The sequence below is a fragment of the Sceloporus occidentalis genome, unplaced genomic scaffold (genome assembly GCF_023333645.1).
Source record: "Sceloporus occidentalis isolate IW3139 unplaced genomic scaffold, rSceOcc1.0.p SCAF_5, whole genome shotgun sequence".
NCBI classification, from domain to species: Eukaryota; Metazoa; Chordata; class Lepidosauria; order Squamata; family Phrynosomatidae; genus Sceloporus; species Sceloporus occidentalis.
Genome location: NW_028316985.1, coordinates 30,078,363 through 30,092,426, shown reverse-complemented (window position 1 = coordinate 30,092,426; position 14,064 = coordinate 30,078,363). Strand labels below are relative to the sequence as shown.

The 14,064-nt window shown below is 40.6% G+C and overlaps 1 protein-coding gene across 3 annotated transcripts in view; it reads left to right on the top strand.

Annotated features, from left to right (window-relative positions):
• LOC149311858 (xylosyl- and glucuronyltransferase LARGE1) overlaps nt 1-14,064 on the top strand; it is a 380,354-nt gene that overhangs the window by 354,683 nt on the left and 11,607 nt on the right. For 2 of the 3 annotated variants that reach the window (XM_089528064.1, XM_089528063.1), the window contains exon 13: nt 6,683-6,829. In XM_089528064.1, the coding sequence (XP_089384190.1) occupies nt 6,683-6,829 (147 nt within the window). Of the gene's footprint in view, nt 1-6,682; nt 6,830-7,547; nt 7,627-14,064 lie in introns of all 3 variants that reach the window. The other variant, XM_089528065.1, reaches the window with a different exon arrangement.

The following is a 14,064-nucleotide window of genomic DNA, read 5'->3' as shown; positions in this document are numbered from 1 at the left end:
CTGTTTCCTGCCGGGCCATTCTGAGAACATCCCAGAAGACCTGTGCGGTAAGTGGGTGCCTGTGGGTGGTCTATAAAGTGACAAACAGACTATAAACCGCAGACACAACTGTAGTTCACTGTAGTTGACTCTGAACAGTAGTTTATGGATTGTCTCAGTAAACATAATTGAAATCAGCTACAATTTAGGGTTCAAATATAAATGCTAAATTGCTATTAATGATATACTGAAGCTTCCAATCTTCTCCTTTCAGGTGTGTGGAAGATGATACAATGTTACAACGTAGTTAAGTTTTACATCCAAACTAGATCAGTGTCAATAATTTCGATTTCTATGTAGACTAGGATAGTATAACTGATATTGACTGAAATCCTGCAAGGGAAGACAGAGCATAAAGTTCGAACCAGGTAGAGCTGAACTCTCTCCTCTCAGGACTGGTTTTCCTTTTCTGTGGACCACCCCCCCCCCCCCCGACATGGTCATGTAAATTTGTGGGCAGCCAAGAAGAAGCAGCTATGTCTCTATAACCAGATGCACAACAACAAAGATATCCCTCAGGTCCTGCCAGAATTTCTCTGGAGGTCCCAGAGAAGGACATTGTCATGGTACAGCTGGATGTAGCCAGACACTTCTCAGCTGTTCAGGGCTATTGTGTCTACTACATGGCCATGAAGGTGAGTCTTGAGGTGGTGGAGGCCATTGTGAGAGGGAGCTAGTTAATTCCCACCTCAATAATGACCATAACAAATTATATGCTGGCATTATGTAAGGAGAGTCCACTATTTATTTATATTTATTTATTTAGGTATTTATATAACTATAATAACTATCCCCAAAAGCAGCCTAATCCACTGACAAATGGTTCTTATAGTCAAAATGTTTTACCCTCACCAAAACACCTGACAATAAGGCATATAGAAACCTCATAATTTTAGCTCATCTACCATTTTGAGGAAGCCTATTGGTGCTGTAAGATATTGAATATCTTTATCTATTTCAACTGGTTTTTATGACCAATTAGAGAGTGGATATTGAGCTGGTTATCCTGTGGGATAACCTTTGCCAAAAAGAAGACAGGAGGTGTGTGTCACTACTGATTATCATGGGATGGCTGGTAGGAGGAAATTTGGGTGATCAATATAGTTAAGTGACAAATAGATGAAGTACAGTATTTGTAAATACATTATCAAAAAGGATCCCCACACTATATTATTATTGTTGTTGTTGTTATTATTATTATTATTATTATTACTATTAACCTTTATTTATAAAGCGCTGTAAATTTATAGCAAGAAATACATGAAATACACGAAGTCAGATCACCTGTCTGACTACCTTGCACTGTATATACTGTCAGACAGAAGTCTCTATCAGTCTTTCCCATCCATTGCTAGCTGAGATCCTTCTAACTGGGAATGTCAGAAGTTGAGCCATGTATTCTGTATCACTAAGTAATATGTTTGTACCCTTCTTGGTACTCAGTCATCTTACTCATTGTCTGCAGTCTTGTTAATAAGTAGCTAATATTAAAAGACTAGTGGAAGCAGGCCTTGGAAATGTTTGAAGGGGTTGGAGTGGGGAAGAAATTATTAACTTTGTCCACAGGTTGTTACTTTATTTTTCGGAATTTGGAGTAAGATAGGGTGCTGGAAAGCAGATATTTATGAAGCTGAATCTTCTCAGCCATTGTATAGAAATAAATAAGCAGCCTTCTAGAATATATCCAGATTTATTGCTAGGCTATATTAAACACCACTTCTGACAAGTGATGCACAAATCTTTCTGCTTCAGACACTGAAGCATATAATATAAGTAAATTAAAGATACTGAGTCACACCTGAGTCAGATTATGAAAAGTAATGTTTAATGCATATGGCATCAGCCTTAGCAAATTGAACAGGGTAAATGTTTTCAGTTAAACAAAATGAAGTGGTGGTGGGGATATCCACTAAATGAATTTATGTAGCCCTCAAAATGAGGCCTCATATTCAGATGCTTGAGCAAAGTGTTCATGTGGTCTCTCCTACTAAGGACAGTTCCTCTCTTTCAAGGGCTGTCATATGATAGTCCTCTTTTTGACGGTTTCCTATTTATAAAAGGCTGTTCATCCCAACTCAAACCTCAAAAGTTGTGATCAGTAGTTAGCACTGGACAGAAGATTGAAGCAAGAGGCAGGTTACCTGATCAGCCATCCCCAGTATGGTGAAATATATTACATTTCTATTTAAATTAGTGTTTAGTTCTAAATTGGCATGTTTTCCTTGATTTCGTGTTGTCAAGTCTACTATGAGTTATGGTAAACTCATCATAGGGTTTTCTTGGCCACATTTGTTCAGAGGGGGGTTTGCTTTTGCCTTCCACTGAGGCCGAGAGAGTGTGACTTGCCCAGGGTCATTCAGTGTGTTTCCATGTCTGAGCAGGGATTTGAACCATTGGCGGGATACATACCGCCATTTAGTACGTATAGAATACGTACTAGGGTTAGGAAGGGGCGGTGCTTCCGCACCCCCCTAACCCTAGTACGTATCCTATACGTACAAGATGGCGGCGCCCCTTCCACAGGGGCGCCGCCATCTTGACGTATTGGATGCTGAGCGTCCGTACGTGTCGCGGGCGTTGTGACGTAGCGAGTGCGCCCCTGGCGCCTCGCTACGTCGCAAACGCGACTCAAGAAGAAGCTCCATTTTGGAGCTTCTTTTTCGCTCCGTGCGGGAGTCGCGCCATATGGAGGCTCCGGCTCCCCCGCGGACTAACCGGCTGCGGCGGCAGACTGCCGCAAAGCGGCGGTTTGTATCCTGCCATTGTCTCCTAGAGTCCTAGTCCAATACATAAACCACTGTTCCATGGTGCCTCAAATTTATATGTATGTATATGAGTGTGTGTGTGTGTGTGTGTATGCATATGCATAAATTAGCATGTAAAATATTATTTTGACTTTTTGAATTATGTATAAGTGGCCATCTTATATCAAGGAAGAGTCTCCCTTTTGGAGAATTTACTTTACATACACATAACAAATCTGAAATCTCCTCCCCCTGCCAAATCTGCTTAGCACAAATTGGGCAGTGACTGTGAAGGAGATATTTTGCATTTTGCCCTTAACTATTCTGCAACATCCATGACTTCATGACAAGAGTGTTAACTCAAGCCTATAATGCTTATTTGCATATATGGTTCCACAATTAAAATTTGAATTATACATGTACTATCTTAGAAAACGCAGACAATTTGGGAGCAAACACAGTATCAGTGAGTACTTGCAGGTATACTATCCCTAGGATAAAATTTTCCACGACTCTTTTCACAATTCACCTTTTAAATAGTTATTAACTCACAGCGCAGAAACTCCCTGCCTTTATAAAAAAATAACCATTTTTTTCAAAACTTCTGGTCATTTCCAGGATTGGGGAGACATTTGTGGCAATCCATTCAGGCATTGTAGTATCACAGATTTAGAAAATTGCTTCTTCAATCTGTTGCCCACAGCTGATTTATGGCCTGCTTCTTGGCTTCCAAAAGTATTTTGTTGGCCATTGTGCTTGAAACTGCTGTTGTCTGCCATCAGAAAAACAAATGGTAGAGCTAACCTAGCCTCATTTGGCAGGGCACTGCAGAACCCATAAGCAGCAACAAAAAAGAACCTCCCTCATGTTTTTCCTACATGTGTCTATCATAGTGATGAGATGGGAGAAGGGTTCTTCCAAAGATCTTACAATCCAGGCAGGCTCACGTGGGAAGATGCAGTCTTTTAAATAGCTTGGTTTCTGGCCATGCAGGCTTTGTAAGCCATAGCCAATTCAGTGAATTATGCCCCCAAATAAACAATTGATTAGAGAAATTATTGAAAGAAGAGATTCGCACATTTAGTATCACTAAAATCAATAACATATTCTGGACCAAATGCTTTGTAAACAATTTTCCAAAGGCAACCACTTCAACTAGGGCTAAGGGAAGGTGAGAGTAAAGTACTGCTAGGAAAGAGTGTGGGTACTGATGTTTGCAGATGCTATTTTGGCTTCACGACCCATACAAATCCTACTATTTTGGCTACACCACCCATACAAAACCTACAGCATCCCATTCTGTCATTTGTACCAGCAGTGGATCAGCATACAGCCTGCCCCAGTGTGTTTTGTAAGTATCAGCTGTGCAGAGTCATCTGGAAAACTATTTAGCTATCCAGAAATGCCATGGAGAACATGTCATTACAAGCACTCATGGGCTCATTCCTCAAACATTGTGGAATCCTATTCTAACTCCCATTTACAGTGAGAGAAATGAGACCTAGGAAGTCTACTGTGACAGCAGAGAAACTGGAGATGATGTTATATAGATTAGACCAATATGAAAGCACATAAACTAGTTTAGCCCCACTGCATTTAATGAGACGCAAATGGCTTCAATGCACATTCTTCCTGCTTCAATACTTTGTCAGTCACACAAAGTTCCATGCCAAATCTACAGAAGAAGGCACAAGTTAAAGCAGTGGGTGGAATCATTAAGAGTGTCACGAACACTGAATAATTCTGGCATCTGGAGGAGGCAGGTTGTAAAAGAACTTTCCATTTAAGAAGCAGTTGCCTGGGTCAATTAGAATTGATGGAGGGAGGAAGAAAGGAAATAGGGAAAACGTATCCAAAACTTATAATGGGAGGCTGATAAAATTGAATAACCTTTGCACACTGACAAGGAAATGTGATGCAGGCTCTTCAAACAAGTTTTCAAAAAGTTTCCTATGAGTTATCTCATTTTATGGAACAGCCACATAGAGAGGCCTGAGGGGAAATCTTTGATTGAAAACTATTGTGAAAACCTATAACTTAGGCTTATTCAAACAGTTCTCCTTTTTTGCCTAGTTGAAATGACAGATATGCCTCACTGTCATTGTGATGGTCTTTTCCAGGCAGGTGATGATTGTGATACTGAGCTTATAGATAATTTGCTGCTTGTTTATAACATTTCCAATCTGTGTCCACAGTTGTATCACAAACATCATTACAGTTAATCCTATTAAAATGAATCCAATTAGACATATTGAGAAACAGTGTGTTTTGTTTTGTTTTGTTTTGTTTAAGGAAAATACTTTTTAAAAACAGTGCCAAGAAATTTATTCTGACAACTGCAGTCAAGCCTGTACAGATGTTCTGTCAGCCAGCTGCAAGGGCAGTATATAATTTGATAACAATATTTATAGAACTTGGAATGGCTACTCCATGAATGACATATATTGGGGGTGTAGGTTTTTTGTTTGTTTGTTTATGTTTATGGAAGGAGCCAGGGGAAGATAGTGCTATGCTATTCCTGACATTTGACCCCAGAATCTACAATATGTAATCTCCCAGTATGGTACATTCACTTCCCACTTTTCCAAATAATAGATCTATCCATTTTGAGGAATAAGCAAATGTTGCAGAGAAACAGGACCAAAAGCTGGAGAAAGCTGAGCTCAGCTCAATACCTGTTTAGCAGTGGGAAAACATCTCTCAGCGCATGAAGTCATGCATGAAGTAACAGTTCAGTAAATTCAGATTTTATAAATGTACAAAATAAAGTTTGACTGGAATCCCCCTTCACTAGTGAAGAAAACTAGACAAAGGAACACTTGCAGAAATAGCTCAGGAACTGATAGGAGGGAGAAATGTTGAAGAAAGGTGCTTGGTTATTTCTGATATTTTCTGATATAGCTTCTGTACACCTCAGCAGCTGACTAATGTATACTTTAAAATAATTGACTGGCAAAATTAATAGCTTTGTCCTCCCAACATTCACTCTTAGAATAATGCTTTGCCAGTATACCATAAAGATAGTTGTTTGTCTTCCCCATGGGTGGTAATGTGGAATTTCCTCTTTGGCCATAATAGGAGCATATGGGGAACTGGAAGTTTAGGTCATTAGTGCTTCTTGTTTCGTCAGTACAGTGGGCCCTTGTTACATGTAGGGGTTCTGTCCTGGAACAAACACACACCCAGCGTATGGAAAAAAACACGGGACCTCAAGTCCCATTGATTCTAATGGTTGTGCACTCATGCGCCACAGACACACCATTTTGTCCCCCCAGGCTTGCTGTCTGCATGAATTCAAGTCCATGAATAGCAAACCCATGGATGGCGCAGTCAAACTATATATCAAAATGAGAACATGGAATTCAGATAGTGAATAGCTATTTTAAAAGTTCTTCTTTTAGCTAATTAGTAATGGCTGAGATTTTAGTTCCATCTTGTTTTTATTAGACTCTATCAAAACATACACATTTCTTCATTCAAAATGGAAAGAATGTGAAATTTTAAAAAATTCAGATGTAGAAGAAACCAAATCTGACAGAGCCATCTATTTAGACGAAGAGCTTTGTGCATGAATCCCTTTGCAGTCATACATTTTCTGTTGAATTAGTGTTGCCAGTTTTTTTCCTAAGTTCCTCATCTTTGACAGCTGTATAACAGGCAAGTACAACATGGACCTCTCAAAGCTTCCAAAAAGCTTCCATTGGACTGATGCAAACTGGGAAGGTTTTCATTTTTGTTTACTTTGAAAAATTTGCCAACTTCATAAAATGTCTTCATATTTGTGATGGAAAATTTGAAAAATTTAAAATGTAGAGAAAGGAAGACTCAGATTTTGGCATGCCTGGTGTAGTCCATGTCATCAGTGTTTGTGATCTACATCTTTCATTTTTCTCTGCTAGGAAATCTGTTGTCCAGCTGGACTTAGCCAATACAAAAAAGGCTCTCATTGTACCTGCTTTTGAGACCCTCCGGTATCGCCTCTCTTTCCCGAAGTCAAAAGCAGAACTATTGTCTATGTTGGACATGGGGACTCTCTTCACATTCAGGTATTACATATAATCTGTTTGTTATTTGGTTGCAAAAGCTCACTCTATTCACGAATGGAAAATAAATGAACAGATACATTTGAGATGATGTTAAAAGGTCTATCTCACACTTTACTGTTTAACCTCAGCCATCATAGCCATCTTAATTTCTTGAGGTGACTAGGGCTGCATCTACACTGCAGAAATAATCCATGTTGACACAACTGGGAACTGCAGTTTTGTGAAACATTTAGCCTTCTCTGTCAGAGTGTGCTGGTGCCACAACAAACTACAGTTCCCAGAATTCCATAGCATTGAGCCATGGCAGTTAAAGTGGTGTCAACCTGGATTATTTCTGCAGTGCAGATGCAGCCTAGGTTTATGGTTTCACCTTTCCGTAAGGGAGATTGCAGCAACCATATCTAACAAAAGGTGTTGGAAGCAGTGGCAAAGGGTTGAAAGGCAGAGCCATGTGCTTCAAACAGTCCACCCAACACCACTCTAAGCTATGGATTGGCTTCAGGTGCAGCAGTAGGCGTCATCCCACTACTATTGTAGAAACCAGTCCACTTGGCTATTCTGCATTGACTGGACGCAGGACTATGTTGCCTTCATTTCAGGTGCCAAAGTCTTTTGGCAGATTTTCCAGGGAAGGGATTCTTCTGGAATTGTTTCTTAAAATAACCTTATATTTCTCTTGGAACCTGAACATTATCATAAAAATTGTGTCCTTTCTCAGTTTAATGATTGCAGAGGGATGCATAACTCCACTGTGCCTAGGCCCTCCATCCCAACTGCCACTGATGTAGCCTTGGAGGGTAAGAAGAACAGGCATATCTGTTGGGCTTCATCCCTTCCCCCATTGCCATCCCATTTTCCTTATGTGTCATGTCTTATTTAGATTGTAAACCTGAAATCAGGGAACTGTCAATTTGCAAGCCACTGTGGGAGCTATTCTGGCTGAAAATGTGGTATAAATTTTGTTGTGTGCCTTCAAGTTGGACTTATGGAGACTCTAAGGCAATTCTCTCATAGAGTTTTTGTGGCAAAATTTATTCAGAGTGTGTTTGCCCTGGCCTTTCCCTGAGGCTGAGGGAGTGTGACTTAGCCAAGGTCACCCACTGAGTTTCCATGGCTGATTGGGGTTCAGTACCTAGTCTCCAGAGGCATAGTCCAGCACTCAAACCACTCTACCATGCTGGCTCTCTGGGGTATTAATACCTCAGGTGGTCAATTGCCATTCAGCAATTGATTCAGTGGGTTTATTTATTCAGACCCAATGAATCACTTTCTGAATCGTAAGCTGACCTTTAGGTAAATGCCATTGAATCCCTAGGTTACTCTAGTTAGGACTAATTAATTGAATTGAATTAAATTTAGCCCATAGAAGTTGAGTGAACAGAAGAATGCTTTACATTCTTTATAGTAAATGAACAATTACTGTCCCCCAAGGTACTGTTCTTTTGAGTTCCAGTCTATCACCAAAGGCCTCCAGGAAAAGATTTCTAATCACACTACTGATTGTCTTACCTGATGTAAGGGTGTTTGTTATCACCAACAGTCTGGTGAATCATCAATATTAATAATGTAGATATAACTGTCAATACTTTTTTTCATCTAATTTCCCTCTGATTTCACTGTATAAAATCCCCAGAACCAGCCTTGTATGCTGTATATATACTGTACTGATATATTGGACAACACTTCATTCATTTTATTAAACAGATTGGAGTCTATGTGGGATCATGCTAGAAATGGGAAGAATATTTAAAGACTCAAGTTAAGAGAAGTTGGGGATGGCTGGGAGACAGAGAGGAAGGACCTCTTGAGGGTCCAGAAACCCTGAAATGGAGAATCCTCTTCAAGCTCCAGAATAGTCTGCATGCCACAGGGGCATCCCAAAAAGTGCCTTCATTGATATGCATTGACTACAATGGGCAAGCCTCCTTGCTCAGCTGCCCTTCCATCCCCTCTTGCCACACATCCACTACATGGCCATTTAGGTGGAGGGAGAGTAGGTGATGAAGAAGCCTTCTCATTTGGTTGCCCATCCTCTTCCCTCCAGCAGACATGTAGCCATGTGGAGGTGGGAGAGAGAGAGAGCTGAGCAAGAAGGATCACATGTTTCTGACTGTGATGGCAGGCAATAGTCTAGCCTCTTTGCTTAGCTGGTGCCTCCACCACCCCACTAGCCATTACATGTGGCCATATGAGTGGAGGAAACATGGGGAAAAGAACCCAGCTGAGGCCTGTATGGTACCAGCTGCCCAGTGATATACAAACGTCTTGCTCAGCTCCCACACACTTCCTCCAGCCAGCCATGCATGTGCAAGGTGGCATAGGAGCCAAGCAGGAACATTGCCTCTCATTGACTATATTAGGCAGCAAATAGGCAAATCTTATTTGGCTGCCCCACTCCATCACTCCTGTCTATGCGGCCACCACATCATGCTGTGGTAGCTGGCAACAGGCATCCTCTTCACTTGGATGCACATCCTTGTCCCCCAGCTACCCATGTGGCCTTGCAGATGAGAGGGAGTGGGGTCACTGAGCAAGGAGGATCACCTGCCACCAGCTATCATAACTAGTGACAAGAATGACTCCTCACTTGGCTGCTTCCTCCTCCCCACTTCTGCCAGCCCCTGCATGATAGAGAAGCAGGAAAGAGGTGTCTCATGGGAGGAAAACTTTCTTCCCTCTGCAAGACATCTTCAAAAAGTGCACAGATTTTGAAGATGTTCCTGCACCAGGAAGAAATTACTCATTCTCCCCTGTGAAAATGAATTAATGCAAACAATTATGCTGTAATATAATTCTTCATCATTAAGGTGTCACAGGACTCTTTGTTATTATTGGTTTATTCTTTATGGCACCTGCCCAGTCTGTCATACAAGAGTTGGGCCATTCATATCTCATTATGAATAGAAAAGGGCTTCCTATATAATTGTAACTTACAGCACCCATAGGAGAAAATGTTTACTAAAGGAGGGTTCACATGGACAGATGAGTTTTGTCAAGGTGAAGGAAGATTGCAGTGTGAAAGGCTGAAAGACTTCTGCCACTGACAGCAAGGGCACCTAGAACTCCCTTTGACTTCTCCCTTTTGTCCACCACAGAGAAAGTAGCAGCAAAAGAGCATACCAATAACAGGGGCTGGTTTTGCATCATTTCTTCCGATTTTTTGAAAGGTAAAGCTGCCTTATACAAGGTCAGATTATTGGTCCATTTAATTGTTTGGCCTGCTGGCATTTGTCCTCCAGAGTTACAGGTAGAACCCTTCCTGTCACTTGCTCCTTCATGCTCTTTTAAAAAACAAACTGCAGATTCTAGAGATGCAACCTGGGGCCTTCTCGGTGGAAATCAAGTGCTGTGCAACTGAGTTAAACAAGTGAAGTGTTATCCAGCTTATTGAAATTAGTTCTTCAATGAAGTGTTTATTCTGTTTTCCTTTCTGGTCTATCGAAGACCACTTAAGCCCTTTCCTGATCTTCTGAGTATGTTCAAATATTTTACTAGCCTTCTGTTATTTATTCTGATTTGTTGTTTATTGCATCTTCAGTGTACTGTGTTTGTGTGTGTGTGCGCACATGCCTTCAAGTCACCTGGTGACTTACTGCAATCCCATGAATTTTCATAGGGTTTTCTTAGGCAAGAAATACTCAAAGGTGGTTTTGCCAATTCCATCCCCTGTAATACAGTCGGCCCTTCTTATACACTGATTTTTATACATGGATTCAAGCATCCACGGTTTGAAAATGTTCAAAAAAAGTATGATTTTCCATTTTTTTTATAAGGGACACCATTTTGCTATGGGACTTGAGCATCCACAAATTTTGTTATGCACGGGGGATCCTGGAACTAAACACCAGCGTATAACAAGGGTCCACTGTATAGCCCACAGCACCTGGTATTCCAAGTACTAAACAGGCCTTACTCTGCTTAGCTTCCAAGATCAGACAGAATCTGGTGCTTTTAGGGTATTTAAGCTTTATTTGCATACATTTTTTTTCTGAAAACATTTTACCTTAAGACCAATTGGTTAGACTTTACAGGAGAGTGCCAACTAAGCAGTGATACTTGTAAAAATTTGCAACATGGGCAGGAATGGCAGTGTCACCACATGTCCTCATCTACATGTTTCACAGCTTGGAAATCTAACTCCCCCCCCCCCCAAAAAAGCCCTACCCAGAATACTTGAATAATGTATGCATATATCCAAACCACTGCTCATTTGTGATCTTTAACCTAGTATCATGAATCGCCAGGTTAGAAACAGAATTTCAAAAAGGGCATTAATAAGACACACCAAAATTTATAGTACTATTTATTAAAGAAAATACAGCTGAAGCATCTAAATTAGAACAGCAGGAAAGACTGTGCGCCACAAATATTGCTGGTGTTTACTAAATTATGCAATAATTTATAAAGGCTCTTCAATTAGGAAACTAACTGCTTCTTTCCCAGTTTAAACAAAATCTACTGGGAAATAAAATCTCACTTTGGCCTCACTTTTATGATCTATCATCAATCAAATTTTCCACTTACATGGCGTTTATCTTCCTGCTAGGTGACTGCTTCTCCCACCCACACTTCACTTCCCCCCTAACTGACTGCAGAGAGCAAAGGTGGGCTTCTGGGTGTTTAACACAGTTACAGAGTCTTTACACATCTTTCTTGGGCCATCTGTTTCCTCCAAGCTCTCTGCAGCCCCCTACCCCACCCCAAGAAGACAACAATCCCCATTTCTATTTTCAGCATGGTTTCATAAGTTGTTAGTAACCACTGAAACTACATTGATGGAGGAATAGCTGCTTCGACAGTGATTGCTGATCCTGCCTGCAGCATCCCAACCCCTCTCACAGAGTGCTAGATTGCAATCTTTATCTCAGTGAAATTGCTTTTGCCACCTATTTCCCCAAATTGTGACCTTTCTTGCCTTTGGGCAGCTTAGGAATAGAAAGCAGTTCTTCATGTAAATTCCTTTTTGAAAAAAACAAACAAAAAAAAAAAAACCTCCCAGCAAATTTTGTAGTTGTCTACATATACCAGGCACAATAATGCATGACTTCATGCTGGATTTTGTATCAAGGGTTTTATATTAAAGGTCTCCTGGTCAGTTCCCAGACTACAGGAGAAGTTAAGATAGGCGTGGTACAGAGCACCAAAAAGAGGCGCCATAAGAGATGTGCAGCAACATGCAAACGCCAAGCGTCGCTTATGTAACAATGGTGGTGCCCGTGTACAAAGGGCACTGCCATTGTTATGCCGCCTGTACATTCTAGGGTTAGGGACCGTCTGGTTGCCGTGCAGTCCCTAACCCTAGAATCGGTGCCGGTACACCACTTGTTGGCAGTGTGTACCACACCATAGTTTTTGCATCCAAAGAAAAGGTTCAGAGGCAGTTCTCAAGGAGACATGAACACAGAAAAGAGAGGAGTTGTAGGTGTGAACAATTTTTAGTGCTGGATATTAGGTCTGTAGGAAAATTTCATGGGGGTTGAATTCTTATTTGAGGGCACTGCCTCCCCCTCCCCCCAGCTACACCACTGAATTGAGATAGTTTCAAGTATTATACATCAAGTAGTCATTTGTTCTGATGCCCTTGTACCACAATATACTTTAGGCAGCTTCTGTAGTCACACCACATGGATGAGGCTTACAGTTCCAATAAAAGGAGGTAAAATGGGTTTCCCCTTTCACTTACATTTACTTTTCCATCACACATCCAAAAAAATCACCATCACCATGGAAGAGATAAGTGCAATGTTCTCTGTTATATAAATTCAGGTCTTTGGCAAAAAAAAACTTAGATGGTCTGAAAGCTATACAAAAAGATTTACTTTTTTGTAATTAACTGTTGACTTCTCTTCAGTTCCTGGCAAAACAGGGTCATAAAATAAATTTACTGCCGCAACATGCCCTGCATAATTAATGGATAGAATGTGACCCCAAAAACAGAATAAGCACAGAAATTGAACAAGTTCTTCCACTCCTAATGCATAGACTTCCAACTATGGACAGTAACCAAAAAAGAGAAAAAGTTTAAATCCTAAAATCATATGTATTTAGATTTACATTTGTTACTATGTTACCATTCAGCTGTCCTGCAGCGACACAAAGACTAACACATTTATTACAGTACAAGCTATCATTGACTTCATCAGATACCCAAACTGGTACCTAGAATTTCAGGTGTATGTGCTAAACATATAGTTGATCTAGGATTATAGAAAGCAAGGCCAGGGGGAAATGAAAAGCAAATAGCATTTTTTAAAAGTTAGAGTTTCAGTATTGCTAAGACACAGGCAGCTAATTCATAATTGCACAAACCTTCTGAGACAGGTCAGTGTAATTTCCATTTTATAATTAAAGAATCACAATTGAGCGTGATAACATGATGCAACAAAATAACAAGCCCTTTTACATATGCTCCAAATATATGTGGAGATGACACACAGTTTCCTTCTAGGTGGAAGAGACCACAAGGGCCATCCAGTCCAACCCCCTGCCATGCAGGAACTCTCAATCAAAGCATCCCTGACAGATGACCATCAAGCCTCTGTTTAAAGACCTCCAGGGAAGGAGACTCCACTACATTGTGAGGGAGTGTGTTCCACTGTTGAACAGCCCTTACTGTCAGGAAGTTCCTCCTAATGTTGAGGTGGAATCCCTTTTCCTGGAGCTTGCATCCATTGTGCCAGGTCCTGTTCTCTGGAGCAGCAGAAAACAAGCTTGCTCCCTCCTCAATATGACTTAATTGCTTAATTGCTGACCACTTCTATGGAACTTGCAAAATATTGCAGGGATTTCACCATTACAGATCCCCATTTCAAGATTAACCTTTCTAGCAAGTTTGCAGATAAAGTAAGATTTTATCCAAATACAACACCAAATCTATTTCACTGTTTGATTCTTATGATAATCATTTGGACACACTGTAATACATATTGCTTATGATATAATTGTTTCTTGTTTTAATCGATAGACGTGTAGCAGGAGCCCATGTCAATGATTTCTGGAAAGACAAAAGGAGTGTAAATGCAGGAGAAAATTATTGATCATTGTCTTAATGGGGTGAGCTCAAGCTGTGCTTGGATAGGCCTTGCTATGACATGAATAAGATCAACAAAATCTAAAAGGGTGCTTTCCTGTAAATTGAATTGAATGTCTTAGATGGAATTGTTTAGATGCCACCTGGCAACAAAATGATGGTTGTGATGGCACTGAAAGCATTTGTATAGCTTTTATTTAATGCA